General features: G+C 52.2%; 1 protein-coding gene across 1 annotated transcript in view; it reads right to left on the bottom strand.

The window, feature by feature from the left end:
• The window catches only part of WNK2 (WNK lysine deficient protein kinase 2), a 116,366-nt gene that overhangs the window by 34,743 nt on the left and 62,860 nt on the right, over nucleotides 1-18,763 (bottom strand). Inside the window, exons 9-18 of the mRNA XM_062208503.1 lie at nucleotides 18,069-18,221; nucleotides 17,374-17,565; nucleotides 16,347-16,886; nucleotides 14,173-14,469; nucleotides 13,647-13,696; nucleotides 12,758-12,926; nucleotides 12,570-12,686; nucleotides 11,226-11,396; nucleotides 11,097-11,142; nucleotides 10,481-10,600 (exon numbers count right to left, since the gene is read on the bottom strand). Of these exons, the coding sequence (XP_062064487.1) occupies nucleotides 10,481-10,600; nucleotides 11,097-11,142; nucleotides 11,226-11,396; nucleotides 12,570-12,686; nucleotides 12,758-12,926; nucleotides 13,647-13,696; nucleotides 14,173-14,469; nucleotides 16,347-16,886; nucleotides 17,374-17,565; nucleotides 18,069-18,221 (1,855 nt within the window). The remainder of the gene's footprint in view (nucleotides 1-10,480; nucleotides 10,601-11,096; nucleotides 11,143-11,225; nucleotides 11,397-12,569; nucleotides 12,687-12,757; nucleotides 12,927-13,646; nucleotides 13,697-14,172; nucleotides 14,470-16,346; nucleotides 16,887-17,373; nucleotides 17,566-18,068; nucleotides 18,222-18,763) is intronic.

Below are 18,763 nucleotides of genomic sequence, written 5' to 3' on the forward strand. Positions count from 1 at the left end.
CGCTCCTGACCACATCCTGTGGTCAGGATGTGCGGCTACTGGCTCACTGCAGGCAGCCCCGGCCCTGCTCTGCCCGGGAACGTGGCTCATTCTGCGAGCAGCTGCACAAAACCTTTCTTCCCTCAGCGGCATCCTCTGATTTTTTGCCCTGGTTTTCAGCACTTTAACTACAAGCTATTTAAGTGTGGATTTTTCTTAACTTTGGGAGTTCAGAGGCTTCTGGAATTTGCTAACACCTTCCACGTGTCTGCTTCCTCTCCTCAGACGTGTTCTGGTCTCATCCGGTCGCTGAGTGTCCACGTTGCGTGTCTGACCATCTCGCAGTAACCTCTTAGCTCCCCTCTTCTACTTCCCACTGTTTTCCTCACCCTTGTCTTTTCTCTTGAGCTGCATTGTCGTTTGCAAACCGCCTCTGCACAGCAAACAAACCACCCACCCACGTCTCACTTTCACCATCGTGTTTTTCAGCTCCACTATCTCCACTTAGCTTGATTTTTGGAATAGTTTCCAATTCTTTGACCAAAAATGTCCATCTCATCATCGGTTTCTTTGCCACAGTCAGTAAGGGCCGCGGCCTGTCCACGGATCCCCACCGTCTGGACCTCAGGGAACCGGCTCTCTTTGTTCCCGTTGCTTGACTTTAATAACTTTAATGATAGAATTGTTGCGGCCATCTTCCTGTACTTAAAGAACAGTTCTGTAAGTTGTGACACAGGTACGGAAGCAAAACTGCCACCAAAACTGATACGACGACCAATGCCCGTTGTTCTCCCAGAAGCTTCCTGGAGAGCCTTTGCCATCATTCCACCTGCCGCCCGCACCTCACCGTCGGTCCCAGACAGCTGCTGATCCGTTTTCCGTCCCTGTGGGTTTGCATTTTCTGCTACCTTACGCAAGTGCAGTCCCATGCATTCTTTGTCTTACATGTGGCGTCATCATTTGGAGAACCACTCCTGTTGCCTGGAGCACCAACAGCCGGGGCCTTTTTGTTGTACGGTGGTGTCACGTTCTAGGGACACACCAGCGCGTGTTTATCTACTCGGTGATGGTCCCAGGGTTTGGTTATCATCAATAAAACTGCTGTGAACATTTCCTGTACAAGTGCTTATATGGGCAATGCTTTCATTTCCTTTGGGTGAGGATTACTGACCCTCTGCATCCATGGACTCTTCACCGCAGGCTCAACTGATCACGAATGGAAAATAAATACATATTTTTAAAAAACTGTATCTGTACTGGGCACGTACAGATACTCTATTTTACTTCACTGATGTGGTCGTTCGTCTTTGGGCCAACATCATACTGTCTTGATTACTGCAGTTTTACACTAACTACTGAAATCACGTATCATTAGCACTTCAGTTTAAGTTGTTTTGTTTTTTTTTTTTCCCCAAGTTCGAATGTCCTTTGTGTTTTCCTATGAAGTTCAGAGATGGGTGATCAATTTCTACAAAAAGAATGCTAGCACTCTGACTGCAGTTCCCTGAGTCTACTCAGCTGAGGGAGAATCTATATTGTAGCAATACTGTGTCTTCCAACCACCACAGCTCTTCTCTCATTTCCAACAGCACTGTTTTGTAGTTTTCACTACACAGGTAGGTTTTGCACATCACTCCGTTTAAATGACTCGTGCATTGTAAAGAATTCTTTTTTAAGAATTTCAATTGTCGATATACAGAAATATAATAGGATCATGTAAGCAAAACCCTGCTCAGTTACTGGATCTAATCATTTTTCGGGAGGTCTTTTTGTCTAATGTTTTTGCTGGTTTTCTCTCACACTACCTTATTTCATTATTTGCCTGGTTATTTGCTTTCTCAACCTATGTAGACTTTTGAAAAGATCATACAGTGCAATGAACTTGTTCTTTAGGTGTAGAGTCCTTTGAGTCTTAATACATGTCTATTCGAGTAATTATCACCACAATCGGGATAAGAAACAAGGCCATCACACACACACACACACACACCCCAACTTCTTTGCACCAACCTTTTACAGTTACAATCTTGGAACAAGTGCTTGGTGCAGCAGTTAGGATGCCACGTGGGAAGCCAGCATCCTCTACTGGAGTATCTGAGTTCAAGTCCTGTCTCCGCTCCCAATTCTAGCTTCCTGCTTATATGCACCCTGGGAGGCAGCAGAGGATGGCTCAAGTATTTGGGTTCCTGACACCATATGGAAGAGCCAGATTGAGTTCTGGGATGCTGGCTTCAGCCTGGCCTAGTCTTGGCTGTTGTATTTGGGGAATGAGTCGGCAGATGGAAGATGTCTCTCTAGCTCTCTCTACGGATCACCTCTGACAAGTACTCATCCTGTTCTCTACCGCTGTAATTTAGTTTTTGACACAGTCATTATAAATGAAACTATACAATATATGGCCTTTTGAGGGTGGCTTCTTCCACTCAGTACAATGCCTCTTAGGTTCACCCATGCTGACTCATTTATCAATAGTTTGTTTCTTTTTCAAAGTAGCAGAGTTTGTTTATTCATTCCCCCACCTGCAGGATATTTGGATGGTTTCCAATTTGGGAATTACGATTAGAGCTGATATAACCAGTCATTATACAGGTACATGAATTTTCATTTTTCTAGGATAAATATTAAGGAATGAAATTTCTATGACACACGAGGGGTCTTCAAAAAGGTCATGGAAAATGTATATTATGGGAATGTATGGATTTCAAAAAGAAATTTACACCACAATAAACATAATTTCCTTTTCTATGAACTTTTTTTTGAAGTACCCTCATATAGTAAGTGCATCTTTTCTAATAAATTCTAATAAATTTCTACTAAATTGCCTGTTTTCTTGACTACTTGTACCACTGGACATTCCCTGCAGAAATTCCTGAGTTGTAGTTGCTCTATTTTCACACCAAGACTCGATACAATCATCTCGCACTGTGGTCTTCACGTGCATTTCCCTTATAATCAATGACACTGAACAACTGCATGTGTTTGACTGCCATCCTTATGTCCTCTCTGAAGTTCCTGTTTGAGTCAACTGCCCATTTGTTAACTGAATTCCATTTAACGCTAAGTTTTGAGGCCCCTTTACATATTCTGGATACAAATACTGCGCAGGCTATGATTCGCAGTTATCTTCTCCCAGTCTATAGTTTGTCTTTTTATTTTCTTAACAGTTGTTTTCACAGAGCAAAAGATTTCCATTTTGATAATGTCCGATTTATCCATTCTTCTTTTACAGACAGTATTTTTGATGTCAGGACTAAGAACTCCCAGCATAGATCACAAAGATCTTCTCTGTGATGCTTTGCATTTTACATTTGATCCATTTTGAATTAATTTTTATGTAAGATGTGAAGCTTAGGGTCAAGGGCCATTTTTTCTTTTTTCTTTTTTTAAGATCTATTTATTTATTTGAAAATCAGGGTTACATAGAGAGAAAAGGCAGAGAGAGAGAGAGGTCTTCCATCCGCTGATTCACTACCCAGTTGGCCACAATGGCCGGAGTTGTGCAGACCCAAAGCCAAGAGCTTCTTCCTGGTCTCCCACGCGGGTGCAGGGGCCCAAGGACTTGGACCATCTTCTACTGCTTTCCCAGGCCATAGCAGAGAGCTGTATCAGAAGAGGAGCAGCTGGGTCTCGAACCAGTGACCATATAGGAAGCCAGCGCTTCAGGCCAGGGTCCACCATAGTGCTGGCCCCCATTTTTTTTTTCTTGCAGAGAGATGAGCAACTATTCCAATAACATTTATTGAAAAGATTATCCTTTATCCATTGAATTGCTTTTGCATCTTTGTTAAAAAAAATCAAATGGCCTTATTTGTGTGGGTCTATTTCTGGCCTCCCTGTTCTGTTCCAGGGGTCTATGTGCATTTTTCTTTGCTGATACTTACCACTTGGATTACTATGACTTTACAGTAAGTCTTAATATTGGGCAATGTGATCCTTCTAACTTGATTCTCCAATGGAACATTTTAGCTACTTCTGCTTCCTTTGTGCTCCCGTATAAACTACAGGGTCAGCCTGTTTACAGCCACAAAATATCCTGCTTTAATTTTCACTTGCATTGCATTGCATTAAATCTAGAGATCAATTTGAAGAGAACTGTCTTTTTTATTCCGTTGAGTCTTTAAATGAACATGGTATATTTTTCCATTTATTTAGGTCATCTTTGATTTATTTCATTGGTTCTTTCTAGTTTCCAGCATATAGATTCTGTGTATGTTTTGCTAGGCTTAATATATATATGCTACTATGGATTTTTGGTTTTTAGTTGCTAATTGCTAGTATACAGAAATAGAATTGTTTTGTGTGTTGACTATGTGTCTGTGATCTTGCTGAACTCACTACTGGTTCTAGGAACTGTTTGTTGTGATTGCTGTAGAACTTTTGGGATGGTCTATGTACATAAAACATTATTTTGCAAATACTAAGAGTTTTGCTTCTTCCTTTTGAATTCTCATGCTTTTATTTCTGCTTCTTGTATTTCTGGAGTCTGGTTAAGACTTCCAGTTCAATACTGAACAATAATGGTGATCATGAACATTCTTGCTAAGTTCTCAATCTTAGGGAGAGTATATTTGGCCTTTCATCACCAATTATGACATTAGCTATAGGTTTTTTCCATTGTTTTTTTTTCATTTTCTGATTACCTTTACCAGGTTGAGACAGTCCCTTCCTTTCCCAGTTTAAGAATTTTTATCATGAATGAATTTTTTAATTGTTCAAATGTTTTTGCTTATGATCAGGGTTTTTTTTTTTTTTTCCTTTCTTCTGTTAGACTATCAATATGGTGAATTAGTTGACTCTTGAATATTGCCTTGCCACTTTGTCTTGGTATATTGTTCTTGTTATAAATTCACTTGTGAATATGTAATTGAGCATTTTTTCCTTCTGTGTTCATGAGACTTGATAACTGTCTACCATTCTCATATTTTTCAGTACTACTTTTGCCTGTTTCTTAATCAGGACAATGCTGGCTTTGTAAAATGATTTAGAAGGTGCTCTTTTGTCTTATTTTCTTGAAGAGATTGTATAGAATTGGCATTATGCTTTTAAAATGTTAGATGGAGTTAATCAGTGAAACTATCTGGCCCTAGATGATTCTTTTTGAGAAGACTTTTTAAACTGCAAAATCAGTCTATTAAATAGGTATAGGAATACCCAGATTATCCATTTCCATCTTGGGTAAATTTTAGTAGTTTACAGATTATGGGGAATTAGGCTCATCTAAGTTGTCTAATTTATATCTGTAGGCTTGTCCACAGTAGTGGTACACTAGTGGTATTTTATGTCTGTGCTTCTTGTCAGTCTTGCTGGTTTATCATTTTGTGCTTGCTTGCTTGCTTTATTTATTTATTACAAAGAACCACTGTTTTACCATTGGTCTACTGTTTTTGTTTTAAATTTCATTGATTTCTCTTTATTTTATAGCTGCTTCTTTGAATTCATCTGGTCACACTTTTCCTTGTTTAAGGTGGAAGGTTGTATACTGATGACACCTCTTTCCCCAAGGCATTTAGTACATGCTACACATTACTCTCTAAAAACTGCTGAAGCTGCACCTCACAAGTTTTAAGTATTTTCATTCTTGTTCATTTCAAAATGTTTCCTATACATTATTTAGAAGTGCTATTTAATTTTCAATTGTATCACATAACATACTTTATATAATTTAAATTCCTTTAAACTTTTGTTTTACAGCCATCCAGGTAATTGTTCTATACATCCTTGAAAAGCATGTGTATCCTGTTGATTCTGAGTGGAACATTCCACAGGTACCAGTTAGTTCAAGTTCATTGAGTATTGTTCAGATCCTGCATACTCTTCCTGATTTCTATTGATTTTATCCATTACTGAGAGGAGTGCTGAAGCCTCGAACTCTGCGAAGTCTCTATTTCTGCTTTCTGTTCAGTTTGAAGCTCTGTTGTTAGGTGCATACACAGTTAGGACAGTTTTTTCTTTGCTGTCAAGTCTATTTTGTCTGAAGTTAAAATAGCCACCACAATGCTCTTCCGACCTATGCCATTGCATTGGAGGTTTCTCAGAGAGTACACACTTAAGATGTTGAGGGTTTAAAACACGTACAGGAGCTGGCGCTGCAGCATAGCAGGTAAAGCCGCCGCCTGCAGTGATGGCATCCCACTGGGTGCCAGTTTGAGTCTTGGCTGCTCCACTTCCAATCCAGCTCTCTGCTGTGGCCTGGGAAAGCAGTGGATGTTGGACCCCTGCACCTGCGTGGGAAACCCAGAAGAAGCCCTGGCTCCTGACTTCGGATCAGCACAGCTCCAGCCATTGTAGCCAATTGGGGAGTGAACCAGTGGATGAATGACCCCTCCCTCCCTCCCTCTCTGCCTCTCCTTCTCTCTCTGTGTAACTCCTTCAAATAAATAAATAAATCACACACACACACACACATTCTGACACTCTGTATTTTAATAGATGTTAAGATCTTTACTTTTGGGATCAGCATTGTGCAGCAGTGGGTTAAGTGGTTGCTTGTAACACTGGCACCCATATCAGAGTGCTGGTTTGAGTCCCTGCTGTTCTGTTTCCAGTTCAGGGCCCTGTTAATGTACCTGGGAAAGCAGCAGAAGATAATCCAACTACCTGGGTCCCTGCTACCCACATGGGAGACCCAGATGGAGCTCCAGGCTCCTGGATTCGGCATGGTCCAGTCCTGGACATTGGGATTATTTGGGAAGTGACCCAGCAGATAGAAGCTCTCTTTCTGTCTCTCCCTCTGTCACTCTGCCTTTCAAACAAAAAGACATAAATCTTTTAAAAAATCCTTACTTCTAATTTAATTACTGATATATTTAAAGACTACCGTTTTACTGCTTTTCTGCTTTATTCTCCCCAGTTTGCTTAGGTTTTTGTTTTTTAATCTTAATCTTCAGTTTCTCCTTGCCTTCTCTTGGGTGATTTGAATTTTTTAAGTTTATCTTCAATTATCTATTATGATTTTGACTACATCTCCTTGTGCAGTTCCTTTAGTGATTGCTCTGGGAATTCTAAGTACACATCCTTAACCTATCACAGTCTACTTAGCATCAATATTTTATGATTTCAATTGGAATGTGGAGACACCAAAAACATATAAAACACAAAAAACCAAAATCTGTTATTATGTCTACATACAATGTTCTGAAGTTTTAAAATTTCAATTGTCAGATGTGTTAAAGAACTAACGAGGTATGCATTTGGCACACAGGGAAGACACCACTAGGTAGGATCGCATCTCACGCTGGAGTGCGTGGGTTCAAGCCCAGCTCCACTTCCAATTCTAGCTTCTTACTAGCATGCACCTTGGGAGGCAACAGGTGATGGCCCAGGCCACCCGTGTACAGATCTGGATTGAGTTTCAGGCTCTTGGTTTCAGCCTGGTCCAGTCTCAGCTACTGCATGTAATCTGGGGAGTGAACTAGCCAATCTCTTGTATTTACAGATATTCACCATTTTTGCTGTTCTTCCTTCAGCCTTGACGTTCCAAGCTACACTCTGGTATAAACATCTTCAGCAAATCTTCCCGAACAGGTATCCTGGCTATCAATGCTGTTTTATATCAGAATGGCATTACCTCAGTGTCATTTCTGACAGTATCCTTGAGAACAGAAATCTGGGCTGACATCCCTGTTCTTTCCACAGTTTTACAAGCTATGCTGCTTCCTTCCGGACTCCCTGGTTTCCGGGAGAAATCTACAGCCATTCGAAGCCCTGCTCCCCTGAAGGCAACTACCCGTCATTGTTTTCCTGGCTGAAGCAGACTGATTATGTGTCCAGGCATGGATTTCTTCGTGTCTGTCCTGTCTGGGGTTTGCTTAGCTTCTAGGTCGATGCCTCTCTCCAAACGTGGCAGGCTTTCAGCACTATTCCTTCAAACCCATTCTCAGCTCTGCGCTTTCTCTTCTCATTCTGGAACTCTAACGACAAGAACACTGCACCTTTTGTCAGTGTTCCACAGGCCCCTGGGGCTCTGTTCTTTTTTTTGCTATCTTTGCGCCAGTTAGATAATTTCAGGTATTTTAATTTTCAATGCTGAAATTTCCATTTGTTACTTCTTTGTATCTTTTCTGTTTTTGCAATACTTTTAACATTTGTCTCAAGAATGTTCCCAATTGCTTGTTCTAGTGTATTCACAAGGTTCCTGTCAGATTTTTACATCTCTGTCATCGACATATGACAAGACTTCATGAAGTTTGTGGACAATGGCATTAAAACTTAAGTTTCCTTTGGTGTTAGGAAGTTTTTAAATCGATGCATTAACAAGTTCCTTCACAAGATGATAAAAATTGCTATTGCAAAAAAACTGTTGCATGGATTTTGAGATTTTTTGCACCCAAATACTTATTTTCATTTTTCCATGAACTTTCTGAAGTACCCGCGAGCACTGGCTCTCTTTCGTCTGGCAAGTTGACGCTTCCATAGTTTTTTATTTACTGAACAATTTCGGAATATATTCTGGACATCTGGAATGATACTATGAAGTCTTCAGTCTTGTTCAGTTCTTGTGGTGAATGTTGGTATTTCTGCTTTGGCAGGTAAGGGACCTGGGTAGGTTCAGGCTGCAAGTTGCAACCTGCCTTCCAGGGGCTTTGGTTTCACGTCAGTCAAGCAGTACAAAAGTGATCTGTCCCGGAGCGTGTCCCTCACGGGCCAGTCTGCAACGTAGGAGGGCTCTACCCACAAACTCAGTTCTCACAGCTGTTTCCCTACTACTTCAGATCAAATCCACGCATGCACGGGTGGAGGGTGCTCCCTGGAGCTTCACTTCATGGAGTTGCTTCCCCAGGCTCTTCTGTGCTCCCTCTGGTACGTCCTGGTTCCCAAGGATTCCTCGTTCTGGCCAGAAACCACTGAGTCCCTTGACGATGCCAGGCAGGCAGGGCAGTGGCAGGAAGATGGAGAAAGACAGCAGCAGGTTTGGGTTCTGTGCCCCTGGGGCCCTGGCTCCCCTCACCAGAGAGGAAGCCTCTCCCCACTTCAGTGTCTCCTCCTTCAACCTGCAGCTGCCTGGTGCAGGCGAGGGGCAGACAAAGAAGACCAGGGGGCGGGGCAGGCCCCTCCCGAGCTCTGGGCGCTCTTCCCTGCTCTGCAAGCTGGGCCCAGGGGGTCCCTTGTGGAGCCCCGCTTCACGCTGCTCTGAAGGCTGCACAAGGCTTGGGCTGGGATCCGCCTGCCTTCCCACCGCCCCCGTGGCACACTGCCTGCCGTGGAGTTTCTCAGCCTCACTACCACTGCCACTTCCCTGGGTACTCGGACAACTGTGTCATCATCTGTCACTTCAACGTCAAGAGATGCTTAGATGACTGCACACCCCGTCTTACCCAGAACCCGGATTATTTTTTATTATATGCCAGAGATTATTTTTTATAAAGACTTATTTTACTAACTTGAAAGGCAGAATGATACAGGGAAAGTCAGTGCACAAAAGAGATCTTTCATCCACTGGTTCATCCCGGCCCAAGGCAGGAAGGAGCCCAGATCCCAGTCTGGTCTCCCACATGGGTGGCAGAGACCCCAGTACTTGGGGCATCCTCTGCTGCCCTCCCAGGAGCACCAGCAGGGAGCTGGACTGGAAGCTAAGCAGCTGGGAGACTCGAGCCAGGGCTGATACAGGATGCTGGCATTGTCACAAGCAGCAGTCCAACCTGCTGTGCTACAGCACCGGCCCCGGTACGTCAGATGGTATACCCACAGAATTCTCTGCACACGTCCCGCCAGCCCCAAAGTGAGGCCAGCTTCCACAGAAGGGCTTTAGTCCCCCCAAGCGCTCAGTACTGAGACTGCCCTGGTGCAGGGCTGTGAGCCCTCAGGTGGGCTTCTCCTTTGCAGGCCACGGGACCCCACCTCCCGGACAGGCTTCAGCGGGCCCACCGCAGGCCCAGGCCGGCCCCTTCTCTGTGGTCGGGGACTTGCTGGAGGCACGCCTGGACTCCCGGGCAGCCCTACGGGCATGGGAGAGTCCCAGTAGAAACAAGGCCAAACTCAGCTCCTATCCCCACTTCTGCATCCTGCACGGGACCTGCTGGGCCTCCGAGTGGATGATTTTCATAACTCACCCAAAGTTTTCGGTCCTCCGCAGTGGACATTAACCCAAACTATTAGCCCTGCCACTCACTTTTCCTATTTATGGATAACAAAACCGTGAAAGGTTTCCTGGTTTGTGCAGGCGAAGACCCTTAATGCAGTGATCCTGTCACATGGACCACTGAAGCCAGAGGCCCAGCACTACAGAGGCTTCTCCCCGACTGCGCATAGCCAGGCCTGGGGCTCGGCGGTACGGTGATCCTTCCCAGCCAGACAGGAAGCCGGACACCTGCTGCCTGAGCCTCCTCCACGCACAGGTCACAGGGCGGCTCCTGCTGGTGCTTCCATGACTCAGCTGATACCGGGGAAACAGGCAGAGGGACACGGCCTCGTAGAAGGTCTGAGCTTCCGGGAACAGGTGCAGGCACTCCGCCCAGAGGAAGCCACCTGTTCCTGGGAGGGCCCGGGCTTCTGCCACTCCTACCTTGGCTGGCTTCAGGCGGCAGGGAGCTCAGGGGCAGCGGAGGCGACGACTCGAGGGCATCGGCAGGGGGGTGTTCAGCCACAGGACAGATGATAAACCACCGCTTCCCTGTGTGCAGGACTGTGAAGGAGAGAGCGTGCTGCGGGAGGGGCTCTCCGGCAGGCTGGGCGGCTCCTGCCACTGCACGGAGCCTGTCTCTCCCAGGGTCTCTGGGGACTTGTTCCCAACCGTGAGGATGGCTCTAAAAAGGGCACAGGCAGGGAACCCACACATAACCCTACAGAGCTTCCCTCCCTGACACTGGTGGTCCAGGCACCTTGGCACCCAGGCCCTGGGGAGAGCTTCCATCTGTTCCTCTCCCTTCCACAGGGGTGGTGGAGCCAGGGGGAGCCCAGCCAGCGGCAGCCCGAGCCTCTCGGGGTACCCTGGCTTGGATTTAGTTCCTGGGCTGCTGCCAACACCAGCCGGGCCAGGTGGCTGTCCCATAGGACCCTGCTCACCACCACCCCCACAACCTCCAAGCCAGCCAGCTTACACGGGGGGTTGTTGTCCAATGCCTACTGCTGAGAGAGGGTCTATAAAGGCTAACACAGCGAGACTGGGAACAGGGACTCACCATTCTGCTGATACACGGGGGCATTCGCCTGGGACTGCCCACTTTCCTGTAAGAGGGTGCAGTCAGCGGTCAGCACAGCTGGCTCAGGAAGTGCCCGTCCCCTCAGCTCCCCAGGCTCCAAGGCCTCACCTCGCCTGCCCCCAGGACACAGGTGCCCAGGTGTGGTGGGCTGGTGCCGGGGTCAGAGCCACGGTCGGCATCCGTGTCCTCGCTGAGCAAGTCCTCCGCCTTGTCCATCACTTCCTTCATCTGCTCGATGAACGTGTCGCGCTCGGCGGGCAGAATGAAGCCGTGCTCCACCTACAGCAGGTGCGGCTGGTGAGGACCCACAGGACAGCAGCGCAGGTCCTGGTGGCTCCCTGCTCCCCTGGCCCAGGCCCTGCTGGGGGGCAGGGTGAGCAACTGCATCCCTGCACAGGGGCTGTGCTGCTCCTGAGGTGGGCCTGGAGCAAGAGGGGATGCCGCCGGAGAAGCTGGGCCCTGGACGCATGGGCCCCAGGGCTGGCGGGCACTGCAGTGCACAGGAGGGAGCCCAACGCCAATCCAGCCACCTGGGCAGCCAGGTGCACCTGGGGGCACGGGCACCAGGTAAGGCCTGCGCCAGAGGCTGGATTTGAAGGTGAGGGCTGCAGGCCCTGGGGATCCAGAACAGAGCCTCCCGGCAGTAAGAGCAATGCCACACAGCAGGCAGACCCACAGCCCGCGGTTCAGGCTGAGCCGCAGTCTTCCGCCTTCAGCAGCAGTCCAGTGAGGCCCACGTGCAGCAAGTGGGCTCTGCTATGGCTCCTGACGCCCCTGCTCCCCTAGAAGAGCCCGTGGTGTGTGCCCCGCTCAACACCCCTGCCTTTGGGGAAGACGCCCAAATGCCCACATTGGTTACAAGCTCTGTCCCTGAGCCCACACCTGGTTTTCACCAGAACTTCTTGGGATTGGCCTCCCCATGGGAGGCCCAAGGCTCTTCTCCAAGAAAGGGCCCCCAGAGTTGGCCAGGCTGTGCCAGGCAGGCTGAAGGCTCAGCCATGGAGAGGCCACTCAGGAAGATAACTGGTCCCAGTGTGCTGAGTGTGCGCATTGTGACTGAGACACTGACGGGACAGGACACGGCTGCAGGCAAGGTGCACTGTTGGGATGAGGACCTGCCATCCAAGAAGGCAATGCCACGTCCCCATTTTGCAAGAAGCCACCAAACAAAACCGAGCCAGAACCCCATGGTGACTGCAAAAATCTGTTAAAAATAAAACCATGGACTTCTTGTTAAGTACACAGAGAAAACCTCAATACACAGGGTCCAGGTCTAACCAGCAATTGATGCCAACTAAATCAACCCTCCACAGTGCCACTTTTAGCAGGTAGCAGGAAAGGGGGTCTCTCAACAGTGAGCATACACGGCCCTGCCAAACCTCTCCTGCTGCTGAGACACAGGTACCCCAGGCCCAGCAAGGAGACGTCAGCGGCGCCTGGGCCCCGCCTCACCATGTATGTGGCGATCTCGTCGGGCGCATCTCCGTCCAAGTCGAACTTGAAAGTCACCATCTTGCGGTTGTGTGTCTCCAGCTGGCATTCCACCATTTTGTCCCCCGTGTTGCACACCTGCAGGGACGCACAGTCAGTGGCTGCCAGGCCGCAGGGGTGCTGCACCTGCGCCCGCACCTGCCACTCACGTTCAGGATGGTCAGTCGGGGCCGGCTGGCCCTCTCCTGCCGGGAGCGGGCACGTGTGGACCTGCGGTGGTGCCTCCGGGACGCTCGGGCCTCCAGCCTGCCCCCGCCAAAGGCGCCTTCACAGCCATCACTCAGCTCTTTCCCAGAAGGGACGTCTGAGCCTCCGCAGCTGAACAAGAACCAGGGATGTTAGGGGCACCCACAGACAAGCAAGCAGCCCACCATGGTCTGGAAGCTCAGCTTCTACAGAGACATCCTGGCTGGGTCTGAAGCTGTGACCTGGAGGGTGGGCCAGGGCCCCTCCTCTCACCGCAGTGCTCATCCAGGGTAACCTGGGGCTTTCTGGTTATTGGCTATGTGACCTCAGTCCTGCCTGACCGGACAATCAGTCCCCCCCGCCAAAGCCTCAGTTGTGTAACAGGAACCTCCAAGCCGCTGGAGGTGGCTGTGAGGATGGCCCAAGAGCCTAGAACCCAGAGAGAAGGACAAAGGGCCACTTCCCAGGACACTGCTCCCTCCACAGAACACAGCACCTGCCAGCAGCTGGGAGACACAGGGTCGGGCCAGATTCTGCCCTGCTCCCCAGGGCCCTTCCCTGACCCCTCCCATCCTCTGGACAAGACTGTCTACCCACGGCCTCGCCATTCTGGAGCGCCCCTGGGAACAGGACACAGAGCACAGATCCCGATCATGCCCAGAGCAGGTGGCAACCTGGGCTGACAGAGACTGGAGAGCAGGGCCCCGAGGCGCCACCAGGTCAGGGTTGGAGGAGGGGGTGATAACGGTGTAAAACCTTGCCAGCAACATGGGAAATGGGAGCAGGGGCCACGCGAGCCGGCATTTAAGCCTGTTTCCCGCCCCATCCCCAAGGCTGCCAGCGGGCCAGTACCTCTCACAGCTCGGCGGGAGGCCAGGCGGCTTGTCCTGCAAGGCCTGCTCCTGGAAGGAAAACCGCAGAACAGAGACAGGGTCACGCTGCTCCTGCCTCCCAGCGTCCCTGCCCTGGTCCTCAGCCCACCGCCCGCTCACCTCTGCCTGCCCCGGCAGGGGAGGGGGCCGCAGAGGCCAGGCAGGAGGTGTTTCATCTTGTGGAAAGGCTTGGAGCCACGTGGGCTGCCTCCCTTCCAAAATTGCTAACGACAGCCTCTGTGAGAGCAGGTCGTAGGCTTTGCATCCTCTCCGCGGGAAAGTTCCCTCCAGACCCATTTAGAAAATTCATGCTCCCCACCCTGATGTGGGTTTGCACAGAGCATAAAATTTGGAAGAGACAAGAACAGGAACGTGTGGCTTCCCGGGAACACACCACTCTTCCTGCAAGCGTTCCTGACCTCTAAAGTTGAGGCCCAAGGTCACAGAATGGGCCCCGAGGGCCACGGTGCCTGGCCAGGGGAGGAGTGGAGCAGAGGGGCACACACCTCTTGAGCCGGCTCCACTGTCAGCTGGACGGCCGGGCAGGGGCTAGCAATCACGGGCCCGCTGGGTAGCGATGCACTTGCTGGCGGCAGCAGCGTGGCGGTCTGGGTGGGCATGCTCTGAGAGACCGCCACCACCATGGGGGCCAGGGAGCTGGGGAACTGAGGCAGGAGCTCGGGGCCAGCAGGCGGTCGCACATCCGGCAGCGGCGGAGACAGGACTGCAGCAGGCGTCACGGGCACGGCGGGGACTGGGGTGGCAACGTCTATGGGGTATGGAGGCGGGTGGCCCAGCAGGACCTGGGGGCACAGGGCATGGGGTGAAGGGCTGCACTTGGGGGCCGCACCCAGGCGCATGGGTGAGCTCCCGGGGGGAGGGGAGGGACGCCCCTCTCCAGTCTACATGCTGGCTGCAGGCAAGCCTTGGTTTCAGAGCATGGTCAGCACACAGATTCCGCAGAAGCAGGCAGGAATGGGCAGCACAGAACCTTTTTTGCATTAGAATCTGTCTGTAGAAATCCCTTAACCCACACTTCACTTAACCAACTTCCAGCTAAGCCCAGGTGAACCCTGACACTGCACTGCACACAGAGGTGTCTGACCCCGGAGACTTCTGATCTAGCCAGGTTAGAGCGCACACTGACCCTTCCAGGTCCCCAGCGCAGCCTCAGGTTCTCACTGGCCTCCGCAGAGGGACCCAGGCACGCATGGACTGCCCCACTGTTCTCTCATCTCTAAGCCCCTAGAGGACAAGAGGCAAGACAAGCAGAGGGGAGTCTGTGGGCCAGAAAATAATGGAACAATCTGTCCTCTGCCCAGCTGAGAAGGTAGGAAATTTAAGGCGACTTCTCTGTGTCTCGTGAACTTGGAAATGGCTGTCCATGTGGGCCAGCTCTGCTGGATCCCAGGAGGGGTCAGAAAGGTCACATAGCCACCCAGTGGGGGACATTCCTGTCCTGGTCAGACATCCCAGCTGCGGCGGTCAGGGAGTCCGCAGGGTGGCCAGCCGGGCTCAGCAATAAATTCAAAGTCCTTGTCCAATGTACAGCCACCAAGCCCATAGCGATGCCCAAAGTGGCGGTGCCTTCCCTGGGACACTGTTGAGTCCACAGGCCAGCGCCACATGGCCGGGCCTCGACACGCCACAGGACGGCCATGTGTGTTGCCCTTGGCTTTGCTCAGAAACAGCCCTCACGGGGAACCAGCAGGATTTGGGTTGGGGCAAACAAACTCCACCCTGCTGGCCATGAAATACCGTCCCCTTCCTCCTCCAAGTGCACAGGCCTCTGGAAATCAGACAGCGAGGAGCGTGCAGAGGGTTCTACGGATACTCTGACACGGGGTCTCAGCACAGGAGGAGCTGGGGGCACCTGGGGTGCCCCCTCAACCCCGGGCCCTTGCCCACATCTGGGTGAGTCTTCCCAATACAAGCGGAGGGGGCTGAGAGAGCCTGAGGCTCAACAGGCAGAGGCTGTGCAGGCCACAGAACTGCTGGGAGGCACAGATGGGGAGGACTCCAGGAAGGGGATCCAGCTGCAGGGGCCCCAATGCAGAGGCTCCCATGCCAGCTGCAAGTGCACATGGAGAGAGCCAGAGTGTGCTGGGCAGGGCCTCACGAGAGGCCTGTGTCCACCGTGGCAGGACACACGTCCCTGGTGCCAGCACAACCCTTCACAGGCAGCCAGGCGAGTGGTCCAGAGTCTCCCCCTGACACGAGGACAGTCCCCCAACCCCACCAAGACCACCTTCCAGTCCACGCCCTTGGGGCCCCAGGCCACTCCACTCTCCTTCATTTCCTTGCTACTAAGACAGGTGTGGCCCTCAGCAAGGTGCTCTATGAGGGGCTGACCCAAGATGCACCCCCAGCCCTGATGCCCCCAGGGACCCTGATACAGGTGAGGGCAGGTGCCACGACACCAGGCATGGCTCAGAGCCGTCAGGTACGCACACAGAGCAGCTGCTGACCCTGGTGTGGCAGGACACAAGGACCATCACACACCCCAATGCCCGTGACTCTCAGTCACAAGGGATGTGCAGGGCAGAGCTGTCTCCTCACCTGGCACCGCCTGCCCCTCGGTCCAGGTGCCGAGAGGCAGCCAGGATGCAAGGAGGGAAACAGTAAGGCTGCCTTGTACTGAGGGGTCCTGAAGGTCTCCTTGGCCCTGTGAATGGGTTACCTGGCTCCCGGGTGCAGCGGCTGGAGCCTGCTCAGGCAAATGGACCATGCCGGGCTGGAGTGGCTGAGGAGGCACGGATGGCACCGGCTGTGGAGGGGTGGCCCGCACGCCTGGCACTGCGTGGTGTGGAGATGGCGGGATGTCCGTGGGCGCCATCTGTGGGAAGGCCGCCGCCGGGTACACTGGAGGAGCTGGGAGCTGGGCTGGAAGCTGGGCCACCGCAGGGTGGAGAGACAGGGCGGCCACACCCTGCGGGGCCATGGCCAGCAGCGGGATGGCAGCTGGTGCGTTTGGCACGATGGTGCGGCAGGGCACGGCCAGAGGTGCCCCTGGGGGGTGGGGCAGCTTGACCGCCTGCAGAGGCAGAGCCGGGGATGCGGGCAGCGGGGTGGCGAGGCTGGGCAAGATCACCGCGGGAGAGAAATACTGCGCTGGGGGCACAGGCGCCACATTTGCGGCCGGCAGGTCAGCAAGGGCCGGTGGGAGGCTGTCGATCCCTGCCAGGGGCGTGATGGGAGGCACGACGGGCATCGGAGGCATCTGCAAGAGTCACCGCCGCTGTCAGCTGGGACCCCACGGGGTGTCCACGCTGGCACGCGCACGCTGTGGCACAAAGGGGGTGCGGCTCTGCCTTTCCGGGCACTAACGTCTAGCCACTGCTGGACGGATCCAGATACAACCCCAATGTGAAATTCTCAAGCTAGAACAGTTAACGTGGCAGCCCGGGAAGGACCCGCTTGGCTCACGAAGCCTCCCGTGTCCACACCCACAAGGGGTCAAGGTTAGACAGGAGGCGCCAGAGGGGATGACAGGCTTTGAAGCTTTGGAGCATTGCATTTAGAAGTGTTGGGACAGTCAGGCCCAACACCCCAAACCGTCTCAGCCTGTTCCCGCACGGTGAACAAAGGCAAGTTGGAACCTAACGCTTTGGAGGTTCTCAGTGGAAGCAAAGTCTTTGGGCCACGCCCACGCCGTGCAACCTCCCAGCAGCAGGAGCCACGGACCCACCCCCACCGGCCCCAGGTACCTGCTGAGGGACTTGAGCGAGCGGCTGCAGGGCCGGCGGGGGCATCTGGAGGGGCTTCAGCTGAGCAGGAGCCACCACCTGGGAGGTCGGAGCCAGGTACGGAGGCAGGTGGGAAGCCACTGGCTGGAGAGGGCCCACCGTCTGTGGGGCCAGGACCTGCGGCAGGGGCGTCGGCTGGGCCAGCGGGGGAGGCTAGAGGAGAAAGGGGCCACAGACCACTGCCCTGCTGAGGCAGGAGGTACCCTACAGGGACAGACTCACCCTCGCAGGGCAGACCCACACACGCACACAGTACATCCGCTCATGTGAGCACACGCACTGACGTACACACGCTCATGCTTGTACCATCACTCACACTTGCACGTATTCACTCACACACCTACACACTCACACATGGTACAACGCACACCTGCACACACATACATGCACCCACACGTGCTTGCACAGTGACACACACAGGCCACCAGACTCCACTGAGCCAGGGACATGAAGTCCTTGCAGAAAATCTCTGAGCAGAGCCCTCCATGTGTGCAGCTCATTTATGAACTGCGGACGTGTGAACACCACACATGCACATACACACATACACTGTTGGGAGCTCAAGCACAGAGGCCTGTGAGTGTTCACAGACCCTGGCCCTGGGCCAGCAGAGCCGACCCCCTGCCATGGGGGCCTGGAAGGGGCACCACACTCACCTGCTGGCCAGGGGGCACCTGCTGGCTGGGGGCCGTGGGCACCGGGGCACTAGACGGCGGCAGCCCGGGCGTGAAGCTCATCGCTGGCTCCGGGAAACGCTGCAGGAGTTGAGGGTGCGCAGGGGCTGGGATGGGGCCCACCGACAGGCCAGGCTGTGGAAAGCCAGGCCACACTCAGCAGCTGCCCTGGGACGTCCCCTCTTCCCTGAGCCAGGGCCCCCAGGACCCTGCTCCAAGGAATGGGACTCAGTGGAAGTCTGGTGCACTAACCCACAACAGCCAGAATCCTGCTGTCCCAGCCCAAGGACAGTGTGACGCATCAGCCGAGGGAGCCTCGGCTCCTCCATGGCTGGGAGGAGGCCCTCACGGGGCTTGGCAGAAGCAGGGAAACCTCCTGTCTGGCCGTGAGGAGGATGGACGTGTGCAGACCACGCACAGACCATGGAGCACGGAGGCGGCACAGACTCAGCTCCACAAGGAGACGGCCCCGCGGCCAGGACCCGAGTCCACACACAGCCAGCAGTCGCCACTCCTGGGTCCCCAGGGAGCTGGGCATCTGAACTCCTTCCAGGGCTACACAGGAGTGGCTGCTAGCTTGTCGATGGTTCAGCACAATAATGGGACTCATTTGGCCTCTGAGAGTCCTTGTTCCACAGAGACGGAGACCGAGCGTCTGTGGGGAAAACGCCTTCAGA

Source organism: Lepus europaeus, chromosome 12, assembly GCF_033115175.1.
Source record: "Lepus europaeus isolate LE1 chromosome 12, mLepTim1.pri, whole genome shotgun sequence".
NCBI lineage: Eukaryota > Metazoa > Chordata > Mammalia > Lagomorpha > Leporidae > Lepus > Lepus europaeus.